Source organism: Drosophila albomicans, chromosome 2L (assembly GCF_009650485.2).
Source record: "Drosophila albomicans strain 15112-1751.03 chromosome 2L, ASM965048v2, whole genome shotgun sequence".
NCBI lineage: Eukaryota > Metazoa > Arthropoda > Insecta > Diptera > Drosophilidae > Drosophila > Drosophila albomicans.
This window is the reverse complement of record NC_047628.2, coordinates 8,489,786-8,508,400: the sequence shown is the minus strand read 5'-3', so window position 1 is coordinate 8,508,400 and position 18,615 is coordinate 8,489,786. Positions and strand designations below refer to the sequence as shown.

Below are 18,615 nucleotides of genomic sequence, written 5' to 3'. Positions count from 1 at the left end.
CACGCACACAATTCAAATACATGTGTATGTATATGTAGAAATATCGAAATATATATATATGTGGGGTGTATAGTGCATAGGCTATCTCATTCGCACACACACTGGAAAACACTTCAAAAGCAAACGTGTGTAAGCCACAACACATTTGAAATGCGTAAAGCGTTTTGCGCCAAAGGCGCAACTGTTGAAAGGACAGACGTGGAAATTATGCGGGGTAGTGTGGTGGCAGGAAAGTGAAGGGAAGGGGAGAAGAGGGCTTGTCTATAGACCAAGGCGACGCCTAGCTAGTTGTCAGGCCATGGCTGGTTTTTAAGCCTTATAAATTAGCGGTTAGATTGAGCGTCATAAATCGTGCGATTAATTTTAAAGTGCACGTGCGTCCGCATGTTTATATAGGACAAAGATTTACGCTTTAAAACCTCTCGAAATTGAAAACAAAAACCGAACGAGAAGCAAAAAAAAGCTTTGCCGGCTCTAAGGCAAAGCCGTGACGAGGGACCAAATATGAAAGCGGTTGCCGCAGGTAGATGAGATGGGAAAGTAAGTACATCGCATGCCGTTAAAGCAAACGCAAAGTACGATGATTACAGAGATAGTTGCAAAAAAATAATGAGAGGAAAGAGTGAAAGATGGAAAAGGCAGAGCAAAAACAATTTCCAAAAGAATACAGAGATAATCAGTGGTGTAGCAAAAGAAGAACTTAAAGCTCAGCCTCAAAAGAAACAGCTTCGTAAAATTAATTAACTCTATGTTAGCAAATGGCTTCAGTATTAAGTAGGGATTGAAAAAATCGTAATAAAAGCGCTTGGATGTTTGAAAAAATACTGCATGTAATTAAAGCATTCATTTCCATTGCACAGTAATAAGTTAAATTAATCTGCGACTTGTCTAAAAGAAGTTGACAAGCTTTGAAATAAAAGCTAAACTTAACAATCTGCACGACTATGAGATACACATTTTTAATAATACCAAATACCAAAAATATACCAAATAAACATACCGGAAAATGAGTTAAATAAAATGATATAATTTACGTTTTAGCGGGTATAAAAACATACTTATAAACTACTATAAAAATAAAGACAATACATTCACATTTGTTCGCTTCTGACTCGAAATCTTAACACAGTGGAAAAAAGTCAGTATTAAAGTTGTAGGATTTACTTGACAGCAAGTTTGTACATTAGGAATAGAGGAATAAAATTCGTTGATGCAAAAGCAGGCCATAAAAAGTGTTGCATTCTCTTAGAGTGTCTCAATGATTTGCCTAAACGATGCCGTCTAAATTTATGTATATAATTAAAATAAACGCATAAAAAATGCGCTCATGAATGCGTTGCATATAAAAAAAAGAAAAAAAAACACAGATGAGAGGAAGAGGCAACAAAAGTCTCTGCTGTATGTTTAGCGCTTCGCCTAACATCATGCCGCATAAATTTCGCTAGTCCCTGGCAAACTACTCCTGGGTCTATCCCCAGTCCTATATAGTCTCATTTGCCATGTGCCTGCGCCCGCTGCGTGCGTGGACGTGCTGGGGGCAATAGTGGCATAGGGGCGAAAGCACAATCTGTTTGTTTATGCTCCAGAGCTGCATTTTTATGTGCTGCCAGTTCGCCGACAACAGCAGGCCACTCCATCAGTCGACAGTCCATGCCACAGTATTCACTACACTGCTCGAAAAAGATCAGGGGAATACGTTAAAGAACTAATATATGTTAGATATATATTACATCACAATTCAAGAAGATTTTCTTATATTTATAAGTTAAAATGAATTTAAATATCTTAAAATATATTGACAATTTATTATTTCTATAGTTTTAAATTTGAAGTAAGTAAATAACTAAGTACAAACAGATTAAAGCCAATAAAACAATTCAACAGGTGCTTGAAGCATTCTTAAATGCATTGAAGCTTCTTTTGCTGATTTAAAGATACGCACAAATTGTGCTATTTAGTTAATCATTGAATCTTAATGGCATTTAGGGCATTGAATTTGTCAATTTTGATTCACAACTGAGAGTACAGTGTGTGGCCATGTGAAGAAGGGGCTGCTGTAGCTTTAGCGTTGCCTTTTTTAATAAAATTAGCTCCGGCATTGGGTGCTTGTTTATGCAGCCAACAGTCAAGCGACCCCGAAGAGCAACCGGGCGGCTTCGCATGATGCACACACTTTTGGTTGCCTGCGTGGGCGAGTGTGTGAGTGTATAGCTATCTCTGCATATATATATGTATATATATATATATATGTGTGTATGTGTGTGTGTACTTGGCTGCTTATTATGCATGAATTTCAAATGAAGTCGCGAACGTGACACAAACTCATGACCGCCCCCAAAAGCGCCCTCTTCAACGCTAGGCTCTGTGACTTTCACAGTTTCCCCTCTTTTTACCGCTCGCCGCTTGTCTCGAGTTGTTGCTGTTATTCAACGTACGCGACCTTTTTGCTGCCACGGCTAACACAAAATTTACACATTCGCATTACGATATGCATTTAATATGAAAGAGGATTGCGTATAAGACGCAGTCTCAACTCATCTTCAATTTTTGCCAAGAATAAAACCAAATTGAAAAACACATAAAACTCTTTGCACTAAATGGTTACCCGAAATGAGAATCGAGTATTCAAATGGAAATGGAAATGAAAATGGGCATAGAAGTTGGCATATTATGCGTACATGTCGAGAATTCTTTTTGTGTACTTCAACTAATAATGAAATTTGTACAGTTGGGTGTTGATTGTTTATGGCTCTTAAGTGGCCTCTACTTATGACCAAGGTCAGCATAATGAGACCTGACCTGACAATATGCGATGGGATCTTGTAGTCATATTATGCAATTCCGTTGGCAATACTCGACTCATTTACTAACTCGATCTGGTTCAGAACTGGGTTAAAAAAACAAAATTGATTCGTAAAGAATACCTTATTTGATTAATATGTTACAAAATTAATCCAAAATAATTAAAAACTAAGCTTAATTTATTGAAACTCTTGAAATATATACAATTTGGTCTATAATATAAGCTTGAAGCTATGTGAAAATAAATCGCTCTTATTTATATTTTCGTTCATCGTACAAATTGTTACCACCAAAATATGCCTACGAAAGTAGCGAATTCATATTTAATTAAACTTGCATAATAATTTTCAACCATAACCGTTGTTGAAATATACATAAAACTTTGCTGGCATTATGAATGCTTGAAAGCGGCAAAAAAGTGTTTAAGCAGAATGCAAACTTTAGTTAAGAATTTCAAATGCAGAAATCAGTTCAATGTAGGTTGCAAACTTCCAAAGTTATAACTAGCTATTAATTTTTCTTATTCTATATTCCCCAAGATATTCACACACCTAAGTATGAAATGCAATTTATTAAACTAACTACTTTGGCATGCTAAAATAATGTAGAAGAAAGAGAAAAGCACACGTAAAAATAATCTAACACTCTCTCCAAGCGGGAAGCACTTAGAGCTCAAGCAGCAAAACGAGGGAAGCAGCTCAAGAGGACGGCAGTACAACGGGAAAAGGGGGGTGTAGGAGACGTAGGGTAGCGGGGGGGAGCACTCAAGTGGCGGCACACACTTCAAGGAGATATTTTCAACACGCTCTTCGACAGCAGCAACAAAACAGCAACAAGGACAATGGGCGCTAGGCATTTGCAACTTAATTGCAATGTGTGTAGGTGTAAGAGTGTATCGCTATGTACGTATGTGTGTGTATGTAGATGTGCAGAGGTGTTGTTATGAGGCGTGGCATGGCCTTTGCATAATGCATAGACTAAACATACACACAAGCTCGTAATAATCATTTTGTCAGCTGCCTGCTTCGCGCTAATTGCAATTAAACAATAATGCTGAGGGTCCTGGCGCGAAAGAGACGGCGATAGCACTGTGCACGCGAGATAGAGTGATGGAGAAATTTTCGTGAAAAATTCGTTTAGAAAAGTGAAAATGATGCGTAATTACGAGGACTAAGCAGCGCATGTCGTGCTTTTGACAGCAAAAGGCGTTTAATTAAATGTTAATAGCAACAGTAACGACAACAACAACAATAAAGGCTAGCAGACAATTAACAGCATCTTATTGTCATTGTTGTTGTTTGAGTCGCGTTTGTTGTGCTTCTATTTGCATATCATTAAGCCGAGAAATACACGCAATACAAACTGTCCTCTCTTTATCCCAGCCTCTGTCACTCTGTCTTTTCTCCTCTTACTTTCTCAGCGAGTGCATTATCAACACTTGTGTGTGACATGGGCGGGGCGGATCAAAGAGAGGCGTGGCGGACGGTTCTTTAATTGCCAACTGAAATTATCTTCAAATGACACCAAAAGCAAATACTAATTTTCTGCGATAAACACTTTTCCTAGAAAGAAAACTGAAAAATAATTTTAATTGTCCTTTAAAAGCCATTTCGCTTTTAGGAACTTACTTTCAAAAGAAAAAGTGTTTAATATATAGAACCAGTATTTCATGAAAATAAATAAATAAATTGAAACTAAAAGTCATCTCAAAAACACACGCAACGAATGAAAGTACATTGATATACTTCTTTTTAAATGTTCCTTATACATCAAAATGTTCTGTCTTCTTGGTATCTCCACAATTCTATGGGTTTTTTTTATTATGAATAATGTTAATATTTCTATTAATAGGTCCCTAAAAATGAGTTTAAAATGCAGCAAATCGAAAACTAACTAATAAAACATGAAAAATCGTGACTCTTTCAAAAACTGCAAAGCACTATTCAAAAATATCTTGATAAATGGGCTTCATGTATAATCTTAAAATATCTTGTAATGAGAGTTAGTTGTTTTTTGGAATTGTAAAAGTTGTTTTCTTTTTCCTGATAGAGACTTGAATCTAACCTGATTTAGTTAATCCACAGACCTTTTTAAATTTCATATGATATAAGCACACAAACACCAAGATCACTCAACTGTTTAGTTATGAGTTATCAAGTGAATTGCAACAAGAGCTATTATGCGCCATTAAGAACTCGGTACCGCACTTCAGTTTGACAACCACTAGCATTCAAGTAACCACTAAAAAGCAGTGGACAGTGTTTTATAACAGACCGTAAAACGGCTATGTCAAATATTTGAGGTGAGCAAAAAAAAAAAAATAACGAGGAGGAAACGTTGAGAATTTACGAGTTGAGGTGAGCTGAGGTGAGAAAAAAGATAGGATAGTACTATATAGCATGGGATAGGATAGGATGGAATAGGATTACCTGGCACACGTCGGAAATTGACAACTCAATTGCGAAAACTATTTGCACGCAATTAGGCGAAATGACGGGCAGCAGCAGCAACAGCAGAGCAGCGTGTCCCACAAGCTACTTAGCTCACGGCAAAGTTGTCAAGTAAAATAGAACCATAAAATGGAGGTATAACAAAAGGACTAAGGACAACCACGAGCGGCGGACTCGAGAGTAAATATTGACCAGGAGCCAGGCCAGGACAGGCCAGGACATGCTAGGCTAGAAGAGAGCCTGTGACTGAGGGGAGGACGAGAGGCGTGTGGGGGCTTTGGGTGAATATGTTGGTCGAGCAGCTCATTCATAAATGCATTAGGGAGCTGTCAGGCTGTGCAATCGAATTCATGTTGGCATTAACTGTAAATTATGCAAGCCAGGACACAGGCCATGAATTTGACATGGCTCTGAGCCAACCACTTGGAACTGACCAACAGTCACCAACGACCGTCAACCACCGACCACCGACGAACCAAACTTGTCAAGGTGACTGTAAACGGATTCCTGTTTATTATATGAGCCATTAATATGCAGGCGTAGTATGTGAAGGACTCTCGATTTGGAGTCGAACAGCACTTAGTAAGTGACACTAATAATATTGTATATATGTGCATATACATATACTCTATATTCTTAACTTATTTGAATTGCGTAGTCTTGAGTGAGCTGACCTAGTTACGTTCCGTGTGCTCTGATCAATTTGCCCTTGAGCGAATGTTGTGCAAACTTCTCTAGCTGCAGTTGTCCTTGCATTTCCAGTTGACATTTGGTCGCAGACACACAAACACACACTTTCACGCCCTCACACAGGCCCTGTTCATGTGTGTATGTGTGTCTCATGGGTCACCCTTTTGCATGATTTAAAACTATTTAACTTCTTTTACTATTTCTTTTTGGCATTGCCCCGCTGCCTTCTACTGCCCTTCAGTTCTTTTGTTTTGCAACACTTTTTGACATTTGGCACTGTGATTTCCATTTTTGCACCTTTTATGCTGAGTGTTTTTACGAGTACGAAATGCTCTCAGCTTCTGCGTTCTTTTCTCTTCTTCTCCTTAAAAATTTATGAGTTTTTTAACCTTGCTGCAAATGGCACGAAAATTGCTGACAAACCCAAACGCTCCACCGGTTTTGTCCCTGTGCATATGTTACTGCACGAGTGTGTCTGTGTGTATATTGTGCCAGTAAATTGTTAATTACTAGTGTGATGTGCATTGCATTTCAGTGGGCAGCAGCTGCTTTCAAGTGCTGCAACACTGTGCAGCAATGTTGCGACCATGTGGCGTATGCGCAATGTCTTTTTGCTCACGTTGAAATATATTAATCGACACTCGATTCGCAAACTTTATGAAGATTTTTCACTACTCAAATTCCTTCAGCTGAAGCAGATTTTATTTTATATGTTGAAAAAAAAAATTATTTTGCTTTATAAAAGTATATTTTCACACACAAATAAAAACAAATAATAATTGGCAATTGTCGGTGTGCAAAATGCAATCAAAAGCAGAATATGATTTATTTTCAAAGTGTAACGCATACCGTGATAGATGGAAAGCAATTCATTTATGTTGGCCTCACACATTGCGCATTCGCCCCGTATGATGGAAATGACACAGGCAATTAACTCGACTGCCAAAATGCGGCAACGTGGCGGCGAACCAAAAGATTTTTAATAGCTTTCTAATGAGCTGCCAATTACTGCGGCTCACTTACAAGTTGCATTTTTGGGGCAAATGTGCCGCAAATATAAATCAAAATTTGTCGAATTTTTTTTGTTGGTTTGTGCTAAGTTTGAAGCCACAACTAATTGGGTTCACACACGTTCTGGCTGTCATTGCAGAAAGCTGTCAGGGACCACACGAGAAGCGCTTACTGAATCACCTGCTCTCCACATACAACACACTGGAGCGACCCGTTGCGAACGAATCGGAGCCACTGGAGGTTAAATTTGGACTGACACTGCAGCAAATCATCGATGTGGTAAGTTCTGACATTGAAGAGGGAAAAGAAAAAAGACAATCGAAATTGGTGGAGCATCTGCTCCACAAATATAATCAACTAAAACAAAATTATAATCACAAATTAATGAGAAAGTTTTGCGGAGTTTGTCGCTCCCATCGCGGCAATTTCTCCCCATAGAAATATATGTACTATATATATTCTGTAGAATAGGTCAAAAAGATTCAGTTTTATGACCGCAAATTTGTGGTTAGCCTTGGTAAGTGACATGTACCCGTGGTTAAATTTCTATAGCAGCATCAACTGTTTACATTTTCCAGGGTTTCACATTTCAAATATTTGATTCTATTTTTTTTAGTAATCGCATTCACATATCAAAAGCAAGAACCACAAAGCATTTATAAATGTATTTGAAATTTTTGTTTACTTTTTTTTACATTATAAAACGCAATTTCTGACTATATAAAAAAGTAGATGTCATCAATGAATTTTTCTGGTTATTTATATTTAAATTGAAAAATAGAAAATTCATATTTAATTTACACTACAAGACTGCTAGTGACAAATATTTTAATGAAAAACCAATGTCAAAAATCGTACTAAAAGAAAGTTGGTATTAAAAATTGGATAATACTAGGAAAACTACACTTAAGCGTTAAAGCAGTTTTTAAAATTGTTATCGAAATAGTTGGAACACTCTAAGGATACTCGAATTATAAATGAAATATTAAACCGTTGCAAAAGATCAAAATCGATATAACAGATTAAATTTACGAGTTCTTGCGTTTCTTATAGGACGAAAAGAATCAGATTCTGACCACAAATGCGTGGTTAAATTTGGTAAGTGACATGTACCAGCTGTCAAAATGTCTAGCACCTGTTTGTCTGTCATTTTTATTAACTGATAGGGCTTATCATTTACCATTACTTGCTTTCCTTTTTTGAACAATTTAACAATTTGCTTTTATTTATGTGTTGAACTTTTGCCTCAACTCAAGAGCGACTAACAACTAACTTTAGATTCCAATAACCACAAGCATTTCTTTCATTTCTTATTTTACTGGGAGCTCCTTTATCCAATATGTGTTGTCTCGATATGTGTGTGAAAAATAATATTTACATAAAAATTACAATTTATTTTTGCTGTGAAACACCAATTTTTTGTTACTATAAAATCTCTGCAAACGGAAATCACTTTATTAATAAACAAAATTGAATTAAATAAGCAAATACAATTTTAAAAACTGAGAATAATCCCATATAAGTTAAAAGCCAGCGTTAACATGACGTTAGTGCGTTATCCCTATCTATCAGAATCCCAAAAGTTTTATGATTTATACATTTCCATTTGACCTGAACCAGAACAAGGGCTTCTAGCTCGTTGTAACTGTCTGACGTATGGGCAAGGGATGCGTTATTGCTAAATTGGCATAAATTGCCCGGCATAAGCATAAACAAATAAATCAACAGAGCTGAAATAGCACTCTGCCAGACTAGCAAATACCCAGCTATTAAACAAATATAAATAATTTTATAAAGCACTTCTGCTTTTAAGCGCTTCTATCACCTCAAGTTTAATGGCATCTTCTGTGCACAGGGTATAACCGAAGCACATAAATAAAATTAATGTAGAGCAACAAATTGAACGCTTTGTTTGTAGCGCACCTGAAGCTGGGGGCATTGATCAAAAAACCCTTTTCAATATAATTAATAGCGCTTTTGCCACGCCAGATTTATGACAGCAAAAACAATGTGAAATGTTGCCAAAACTGAAATCTAACTAATTGTTGTAAAATGAAGCATAAAACCAAAAAATAGCAAAACAAAAAACTTTTAAACACACATTTTAAACAAGCACAAAAAGCGATTTTTTTTATAATAAACAAATTTTTAGCAGCGTGTCTAGGCGTTTTGTCGTTGTCTGTGTGTGATTTATAGCAGTTTACATATATAAATACATAACAATTACATATATTATATATAGTATGTATGTATGTATATATGTATTTTATAATTTTCATAAATGTTTTGCGTACGCATTTTTTACCACACGTTTTGTGACACATATTAAATTTACACATTAAAAATCTAATTAATTTAAATGACAGCTCGATAAAAACAAGAAACGGAATGCGCTTAAATTGTTGTGAATATGTGACAAAAACACGCTAAACATAATTGTCACAAACAAAAAACATCGTGAAATTTTATAATATTAGTTTCAATTATTTTTCAAGCAAATATTTAAAGTCAATCAATTTATATCAGCACATGGAAAGATTGTCGCATAAATTTGTATCGTATCGTATCGCATAGTAAAGTCCTGAAAGTCCAGTGAACAATAACAAACAACTGGTGTTAAGCGCATTAGACACAAATTAAAGCAAACATTAATATGCATTTAATTAAAACTAATTAACATAAATATTATTCTTAACTCGATGTTCATTTTATTTACCTCGTGAGTTTCTCTAGACGACTTTTCATTTTCATGTTTAACCGCAACCCCTTCTTTTGAAGTGTGTGTGAGTCAACGAGTGTGTGTGTGAGAGAGTGTGTGTTTGATGTGTGATTACCTCAACTAATTACACGAGTATCTATTACAGATTATGTTTAAATAACTTTAATTAGTGCTGGGTACATGTCATAAAACGTTTTCAACAGCTGAACTAAATGCCAATAAACATGAAAGCAAAATCAATAAGAACAGCTCTCTTCGGCAAGCCGAATATTTAATGTCCTTGCAGATAAGTCGAAAAATGAACATCTGCAGGGATTTCATAAATCCGAAACTAAAAAAAAAAAAACAAAACAAAAACAAACAAAAAGCAATAACAACATTAGTGGCATGCATGTTGTTTAAATAAATAGGCATACAATTTTAAATAAACAAAAATAAAAACCATAGCTGTTCTAATTGTATACCTAAATATATTAATAATTTATACACATTTCTAAACATCAATAAATCAATAACAAAACTACAAAACCCGACCGAACACACTGGCTTTAATGTATGTCGAATCGCATTGGTGTACGAGTAATGTTAATTAAAGCATTCTAATTGATTATTTATGACTTCGTGCATTTCAAGAATATTTTCATTTAGATAATCAACAATTTGATTTATGCAACGTTTCGCAATTGATAGATAGACTGACAAAACCACAGAGTTTGTTGATTTGCGAACCACATAAATTATGCAACCCATCGACTGCAGCTTTATGAATTTTAGCCATGACATTTACAACTTTCCCCGGCCACGTTGTCAATTACGCTAATTAGTTTACTAATAATTAATAGCTGGCACACATGCTCCTCTGATAAATAGTTGCCATTGCCATACATCAAAAACGAACAGCCATAATTTTCACTGTCGACTTACACCTTCGCAATTACTAAGAAAATGGCAAAGAGAGAATCCTATCTATACATAACAAATAAGAAAGCTGTGAGACTGTGAGATACCCGCAAAAATACTGACATAAAGTGAAGGTAATATGATATTTGGTATATCGATAAAGTATTACCAGATTGTCAGCCAAAATCATAACTCTATCTCTTATAGTCTCTGAGAGTTTTGTATAGACAGACGGACACGGCTATATCGTCTCGGCTGTTCAGAAATATATATATATCTACTTATGACCTCCTTCTGTTATACAATGTTATAACACCCATAGGGTATAAAGAGTTCTTGAGTACAGAATAAATACTTAACCAGACATTGAAAAGTGATTTATTACAAAATTAATTTCTGCAATATTAAGTTTTGTCCACCACTGTTCAGCTTTAAACCAGCTTTATATTTCTCAGTATTCGCCTTTATTGCTACTAATTTGACTAGTTCAACGCACATGTTAAACTTTACCTGTGCAAAAAACTAGAGCCAACAAGCATTACAAGTGTCCATGGTGTGGTAACATGCTCACCAGTTACCAAGGTTTTTTGGTTTGAAATTCATTTTTGTTTTTTGCACATGTTGATGGTGATGACAATGATGCTGATGCTGATGCTGATGGTGATGGTCCTTTTAGCATTGATGGCCCCGGCATGTCAGTCAGAGTTTGCTGGGAATGCAACCAGACACCAGGCAGATGCAAAATGCCATTCACAAAATTAGCAGGCATTCGGGAGGCGGTACGTGACATTAAAATGCACACTGTGGCAGCATCAAAAGTTAAGAAATAAAGTCATTAGCATTTTTCGGCTAACACCACAAAGTTAGTCTGTCGTGTCGCACATCGTAGTAATGACATCTCCAGGTTGCAACCACCCAAAAACAAGGCAAACATCTCATCGACACAACCACACAAAAGCCCAGCCAAATGACTGGCCATAGAAATGTGTCGAAAGGAAATGTCTAAAGGGTTCAGTGTGAATGCTAACAATGCAATTGAAAGACCCCTGAAGTGCAACAGCTACTCGAAAAGGTGCTTGAAGTGCTAATAACAGCTCGTTAGGCTTAAGCTTAGAGCCAAAATAGTTCAAGGGAATGGAATGAATCGACAGCCAGTTTAATATGCGTTTTATTCACTTGAATTGGAATTGATTTCAATCTTAACAGATTTACTACATGTACGTTCACCTAATATTAAGCACATGTATGTTTTAAATAGCTGCAATATTCAATTAATGAATGAATAAATTCTATAGTCATTACATTAAGCTGTACACTTAATTTCAAATTTATAGCTGAACATTTTGTCGTCGAACCAAATTGCTTGTACTTATCACACACTTATTTGTCTCGGCATTAACAAAAGGGCGAGGACACAGATCGAGGTTGGTGGTGGCAAACAACAGGAGGACACATATGGCGGAGCTAACAAACTTTGTCCTTGAACACAGTCGAGACATATGCATGAGAGAGTAAACCCCATTTAGAGCAAGTTGCCTGGAACATTTATCATAAAAGTCGCCGTCTATATGTTTCGACTGTGATCTTGGTGGGAGGTGGGGGAAGGGGGGCAAAATCAAGGATAACACTGGGACAAAAGGACAACAACGGCAATTGTTGGCTCATTAGAAACTCATTTAAAAACAATTTGGCACGTTAATGCAAAATAAATCTATAAGCTTATGCAGGCAATGGCAATGGCAATGGCAACGTGCTCGATGATTCTCTGGCTCCGAAACAACTTTCACTATGCTTTCACATACTATATTATTAGGTATATACATACTTGTATAATACAGTATATACTAACAAGTATATACGTAAGCTTATAAATATTATGCGATTAAACGACGTGGCTGCAAAATGAGAGCATTTAATGCAAATGTCATTTGTTGCAAATGATGCCTTCAACTTTTTCAAGTGTCTCGCTAAAAATGTGAGCCGAAGTCTGAATACACTTGCTGGCATTATGATAAAAATGTGAGTGTATTGAATGAATGTATCGCGCATTCTTAATATTCAGTAAACCAATTGTGCTGAAGATCGTATAATAAAATGACGCATTAGCTTATCAAATGATAATGCCCACATTCAAAAAGTGTATGTGCCACAGCAAAAAGAATCAGGCAAAAATGTCATTAGTATGCGTTGGTGTTGACGTTGTCGACATTTCCAAAAACGTAGCAAGACGTGCCCCAGCTTCAGTCCCAACTCCGAAACTGTATGTTCTGCTCTCTCTCTCTCTCTCTTTTTTGCTGTGTGTCTCTCACTTGAAAAGGGGAATGCAGAGTACGCCAGGCGGAAGTGCGCTTAGCAAACAGCCTGTCATAAACATGAAATTTGCACAAAACCGCCATTTTTATAAGGTGTCAACAGCAAATATCACATATCACATGCACATATATAGACGTTATGGCATTTGATGTTGAAAGGAAGTTGCCACATATTGGCTTACCCAAAACGTTAAGTGGCTCAAAACTGAGTAGGGAATACCTCCTACCCCTCTCTGCACTCTTCCCAACACCGTCTGCTTCTCGTTTCCTCTTGTGCATATCATTACGGTGCGGGGGCGAAAAGCGTTACCCAGTTACCCCTCATGTATCTTTTAATGGCTCAAGTCGTTACTGCAGCTGCTGTCAGACACTAACTGGGCCAAGTTGTTTTGGGCTCGACAACGATTTTCTCGCATCAGCATCAGCCTCAGTCTCAGCTTCTGGGTCTGTGTCTGTTTTTGTTTTCGTGCCTGTTTTTGTTTACACTGGCAAGTTATTAATGACAAAGTCACCTCAACATTTTGGCTTTCATATGCAGATGTGAGGCAAGTCGATGGAATCTGTAAATCTGGCATGAGGTAACTTCATCTGCATTACAAACGACAATTGCCGGAACCACCTTGAACCAGAAGAAAGAAGCACACACATTAAATATCTATCACACAGATGACTCTATGACTGACAGACTGTCTGACTGTCTGTCCGTCTCTTTGTCTGCCTCTTAGTCCATCTATCTGTGTGACTGACAATAGGCCAGCATGAAATATCTTTAATTAAAATTTGTATAAAGATAAATGGGTTTTGATACCTAGTTCAAAAGTTTTTATTGCACAGACATGCCCACATCGGATAAAATGCTAAGCAAATTGGCACATTGAACATACTATCAAAAAGGACACTGTCTCTGCAGCTAAGCATGTCCTTTCATACACACAGATGTATGTGTGTATGCCTACCAGCAGATTAAAATTTCCTATTGGATTTTCTCTTTCATGACAAGGACATGCAGCTGGACCAAAGACAACTTTCTTGGCCAGCTTTGTGTGTGCGCTTACAAAAGTTTTGATAGCATTTCCGTTTCGCTCTTTGCGCCATTTGATTAGGACTTTGTGTCTGCGACAAGCTAATTACAATTTGTATATATAATATATACAAAGAAAAGCATAATATTAATATCGACATTTAAAATATCACCTCGTCTAATCTTAACAATGTAAAAGCCAAGCTCCATACATTAAAGCTAAATCGAAGTTGAAGGCTTTAAAAACGCCATAAATACAAACTTTATAAATATAACAAAAAAAGTACACTCAAAAAAATCTCTTGTAAACTCATAAAACAAATATATATAAAAACTTTCTATTATCATGCTCTGCTCTTTTTTACTTTTCACTTTAATTACCTTAAATATTTCTTTATTGCTTTGTTTCCATTTTTTATTTGTTTTTGTTTTAATTATTTTTAATTATTTTGTTTTTGTGATTATGTAAAACAAATTTTATAAAATGCGTTTGTAGGACGAGAAAAATCAACTACTTATAACGAATCTTTGGCTTTCGTTGGTAAGTTTCAACTTAAACTGAAAAGTCATCTAAACATAAAACCTTAAATATAGCTATATATACATATATATATTAAATAATTCATATGTGCTTTAAAATATCATATCATAAATAGTTTAAGAAACCATTTATTAGCTATGCCAGCGGCTTACCATCATCAATTAAGCCTCTCCTAGTTCGTAGTTAGTTTTGCCGCCTCGTATAGCTAAATAAATGTGTTTTGCCTGCTCGTAATTTATGCACACACACTTGGGCCATATCTATACTAAGAGTTGTTCGAAGTGCCATTCAATGTCTTCTACAACTATCCCAATCATAAGGAAAATTCCTTTGATAATTCAAAATTGATTGTGAAATGCATTCATTCGAGAGATTCAAACAATCCTCCCGAATTTCTATATACACGTGTATAGTATCCACAGCTATTGTAAAGTATTCCATACTCACTCTCTCTCTCTTTCTCCCCCTTTCTCTCATTCTAAAATTCTCTCTCTCTCTCTCCCTCAACTTCTCTCTGTTTTCTCTGAATTAAGAGACAACTCATTAGTTTGATTGCGTGGCTTATGACGTGTGTGATAAATTATTTAAACATCACACTTAAAATATGATTGAGTTAAATCCAAATATCTATTTAAATCAATGCGCTTTATTAAATTCTCTACATTATACACATATTATCCAACAACAAATAAAACAATAACAACTACAACAAATACATTTTTAACTATTTATCTAGCTAAAGCATAATGCAGTTTGATTTCCTTTCAACAAATCTCTTCTATTATTAGTTTTATATACTTAAATTTTTCCGTAGCAAACGCTTTTCCAATAGTTTTCTTTATTCGATTTGAGTTTTAGCTTTCAACTGGGGAATACTTAGTACGATATTCATTTCGTTTACCGACCTTTTTTCGCATTTATTAAGAGCAACTAAAAGTCAACACATAAACAATGCCAGACAACAAAAACCAAAACCAAAACTCTAAACAGCAGCAACAAACAAACAACAGTTGAACAATGCAACAATCAAACACCAATTCTGCATGATTTAAACAATAATTTAAATTGCATCGTGCGATAAGCCCAGAAAATTCCATTATATCACTCTCTCTCTCTATATACTATCTCGCATGATTTATGTGTTTTATGATATGATTTTTTCTGTGTTAGTTGAGTATACATAAATATGCATTTTTGTATTTGCGCATTTAAGAGTATCATAAATATTGATGAAGATTTCATGTTCTTACTGTTGATTGATTGCAAAACGAAACTGTTCTGCACACTATAATTTCGATTAGCTAATTGCACAGCGACAAGTTTTATCAACAAATAAAAATACCTTCATATTATTTGACTTTGTATAATATTAAAAAAGAAGTAAGAAAGGTCGAGTGTGCTTGACTGAGAGATACCTGCTACCCACTTTGAATAGCAGGAAAACCGTGCGGTATTTTTCTTAAAATATACCAAACTGATGTATTAGGCTGTCATTAGTATATTGATATAGGACTACATTTCAAATATACCATAAAATATAAAATATAATACCCTTAAAGACTTTATATAAATAATAAGTCAGAAAAACGGAAATATATGCATGCTAAACAACAAATTTTGTATGCCTTCACTTAGGGTATTCAGAAAAAATTGTGCTATAAGCCGTTGTAAATATGCACATTATTGAACGGATGTGTTGAAAGGGAGAAGGATATTTTACATGATTTTTTCATGGAATTACGATACTTATATTTGGCATTGGGCTTGTTCAGCACTCGTCAAGTCCCCGTCAATTTGCGAAATTAATTAAATTATTTATTTAACACATCGATTCGATCGGACTCACTCTGGCTCTGGTCCTATCACCCTTCTCTCTCTTATCGCCAGGGTTAACCCATAATACGCCTGTAGTGATGATTGTATAGAAACCCATCGCATATGTTGCACGCTCGCCGAATGTTGCCTGCGGCATTCACGTACATATGTATGTATGTACATAATTTGTAATTTTCGATTTGGCAATTGCAAAACCCCAAAATGTGATTCGAACAACATTTTGTGTTGTTTTAAGCATCCGATTGCCAATTTGATTGAAGGCTTGATGCGTCATTTATAAACTGACAGCCTGAAATGTACTCAAAATGTTTGTCAATTCACGACTCGAGCAGCAATTGTAATTTAAATATCGCAACTGAAGGACAGACGAGTATAATGGATACTATAATTACACTGCCTGCCAAATGTGTTCGCACACATTTTCGATAAGGAGTTGAAAGGCGTTCGCTTTGATCAGCAAATCTGACATCTGCTGCCTCTTGAACTACTAATTTAGTATTTACACACAGAAACTATAAGGAATGTACATTTAACAGAAATAGTTTGAAGTAAATACCCTTTTAATGATATTTATAAGATTGATAAAGATAAAGTTTTTAAATTCATAATTAGCTTATAAAATGGATAGTAGAAATACTTAAGTAAAAAAATTTCAAAAAATATGTTTCTTAAAAAAACTTAAGCAAATGAACAATAATAAAACAACATATACAATAAATAAAAATGCCTTTGTTGAAGATATACAAAGTATACAAGATTATTATATAAATAATTTTTAATATTTAATATATCAACAGTTTGGAAAAGGCAAGTAGAATTATACAAAATATATTTCATAGAAAATAAATGAACAAAACTCAAAAATCTATAGGAATTTAGCAAGATTTGCATTTAGTAAATACGCTACAAACAAATATTAATATATTTGACGCTTTGAAAAAGCATATCAATATGTTTACTTTTAAAATGAAACGTGGAGAACTCTCAGTAGAAAACACAGAATTATAGAAAATATATTTCTTGACAAAATTTAAAGAAAACTTAAATGCTAAAATGAATAAATGAACAACACTCATTAACGCTATGGAAATTTAACAACACATAAATCTCAACAATAAAAGAGAAGTCAGAAGTCTTAATTCAGATGAAAATAATTTCCAAGAATATTTTCAGTTTAAAATCAGTTAGTGCAAACACACAATGGCCTGCAATAAAATCCCAGCTAGAATTGGGAACGTAAAACTACTCGGAAAAACTAATTGCCGCATTGCGAATGACATGAAACGCTCGGTCTGGTCCATGGTCCGGCCACAAAAATGCATGGAAGAAAGGGACCAGAACCTGGTCGGTCATACATACATATTTCGACGTTCTGTGTTGTGTGTGTTCTGTGTGTACCGTCATCTGTTTTTACAGCTGTCATAAAACCACACCACAATAACAGCCCTAAAGTAGAAAGTTTTTAAAGCAAAGCCAGTGATATGTATAATTTAATGCAATGCCATGGCATGTAATTAAATTTTTTGTGATTTAAAAAGGGATCTGTTGCATAAAGGCAGCGAGAGACAATTGCTTGCTCTAAAAATGCCACAAATGTGTGTAAATTATAAAGCAACAACCGACGAGCAGCAACAGAAGGAGCAAAAGCAGCAACAACAAATGTAATAACTAAGAAGAGCAACTATAGGAAAAGTAGAGGAAAACTAGTGGAAAACTTTGCCGCTTTTATGACAAGAACCACTTGTAGGCCACGCCGCAAAACGCAAAGCGCGAGTTGCAAGTTGTGTGTGGCAGCAACAACAACAATAACGAGAACAACAAGCAGACCGACAACCGCAAAATGACACAAAGCACTGCCACTGAGCCTGGGAACTAGTCCTCACTATGACTGTGTGCAGCAGTCCTGGGGCACAGATAGAGAGACACAAGTCAGGATGGGACAGGACAGGATCAGGCAGTCGCGGTCTCGCACTCGCACTCGCCCTCGGTTCACAATGGCAAAACGGCAAACGAAATGTTGATAAAACTTGTCATGTGCTTGGTGTCTCTATGTGTGTGTGTGTGTGTGTGTACGAGTGTGCGGGGCCAAATGCAAGAACTTAACTTCAATTTATTGTTAACTAGTTGTGTAATGCGAATGTTTGTTAGATTTAAGCGCAACAGCGTGCCATTCAACTTAACAGAGACTTAACATAGTGTTAACATAGTTTCATTGCATGTTTGTGCATGTGCTCAGCATAATATTATATCGTAAATGTCGCATGCATAGTCGAACTTAGTTTCTCCCATTTCTTTTTCCAACAAAAACACTTTCTTGTCATATCACGTCGCTT

The 18,615-nt window shown here is 35.7% G+C and overlaps 1 protein-coding gene across 17 annotated transcripts in view; it reads left to right on the top strand.

The window, feature by feature from the left end:
- LOC117564246 (neuronal acetylcholine receptor subunit alpha-7) overlaps positions 1 to 18,615 on the top strand; it is a 128,444-nt gene that overhangs the window by 82,757 nt on the left and 27,072 nt on the right. For 9 of the 17 annotated variants that reach the window (XR_007954657.1, XM_052003173.1, XM_034242940.2 and 6 more), the window contains exons 4-5: positions 7,093 to 7,232; positions 14,402 to 14,446. Coding sequence is in view for 16 of the 17 variants with exons in the window: in XM_052003173.1 (XP_051859133.1) it covers positions 7,093 to 7,232; positions 14,402 to 14,446 (185 nt within the window). In the remaining variant the exon portion in view is untranslated. Of the gene's footprint in view, positions 1 to 7,092; positions 7,233 to 8,006; positions 8,052 to 14,401; positions 14,447 to 18,615 lie in introns of those variants that run through there. The other 8 variants (XM_052003182.1, XM_052003180.1, XM_052003181.1 and 5 more) reach the window with 3 other exon arrangements.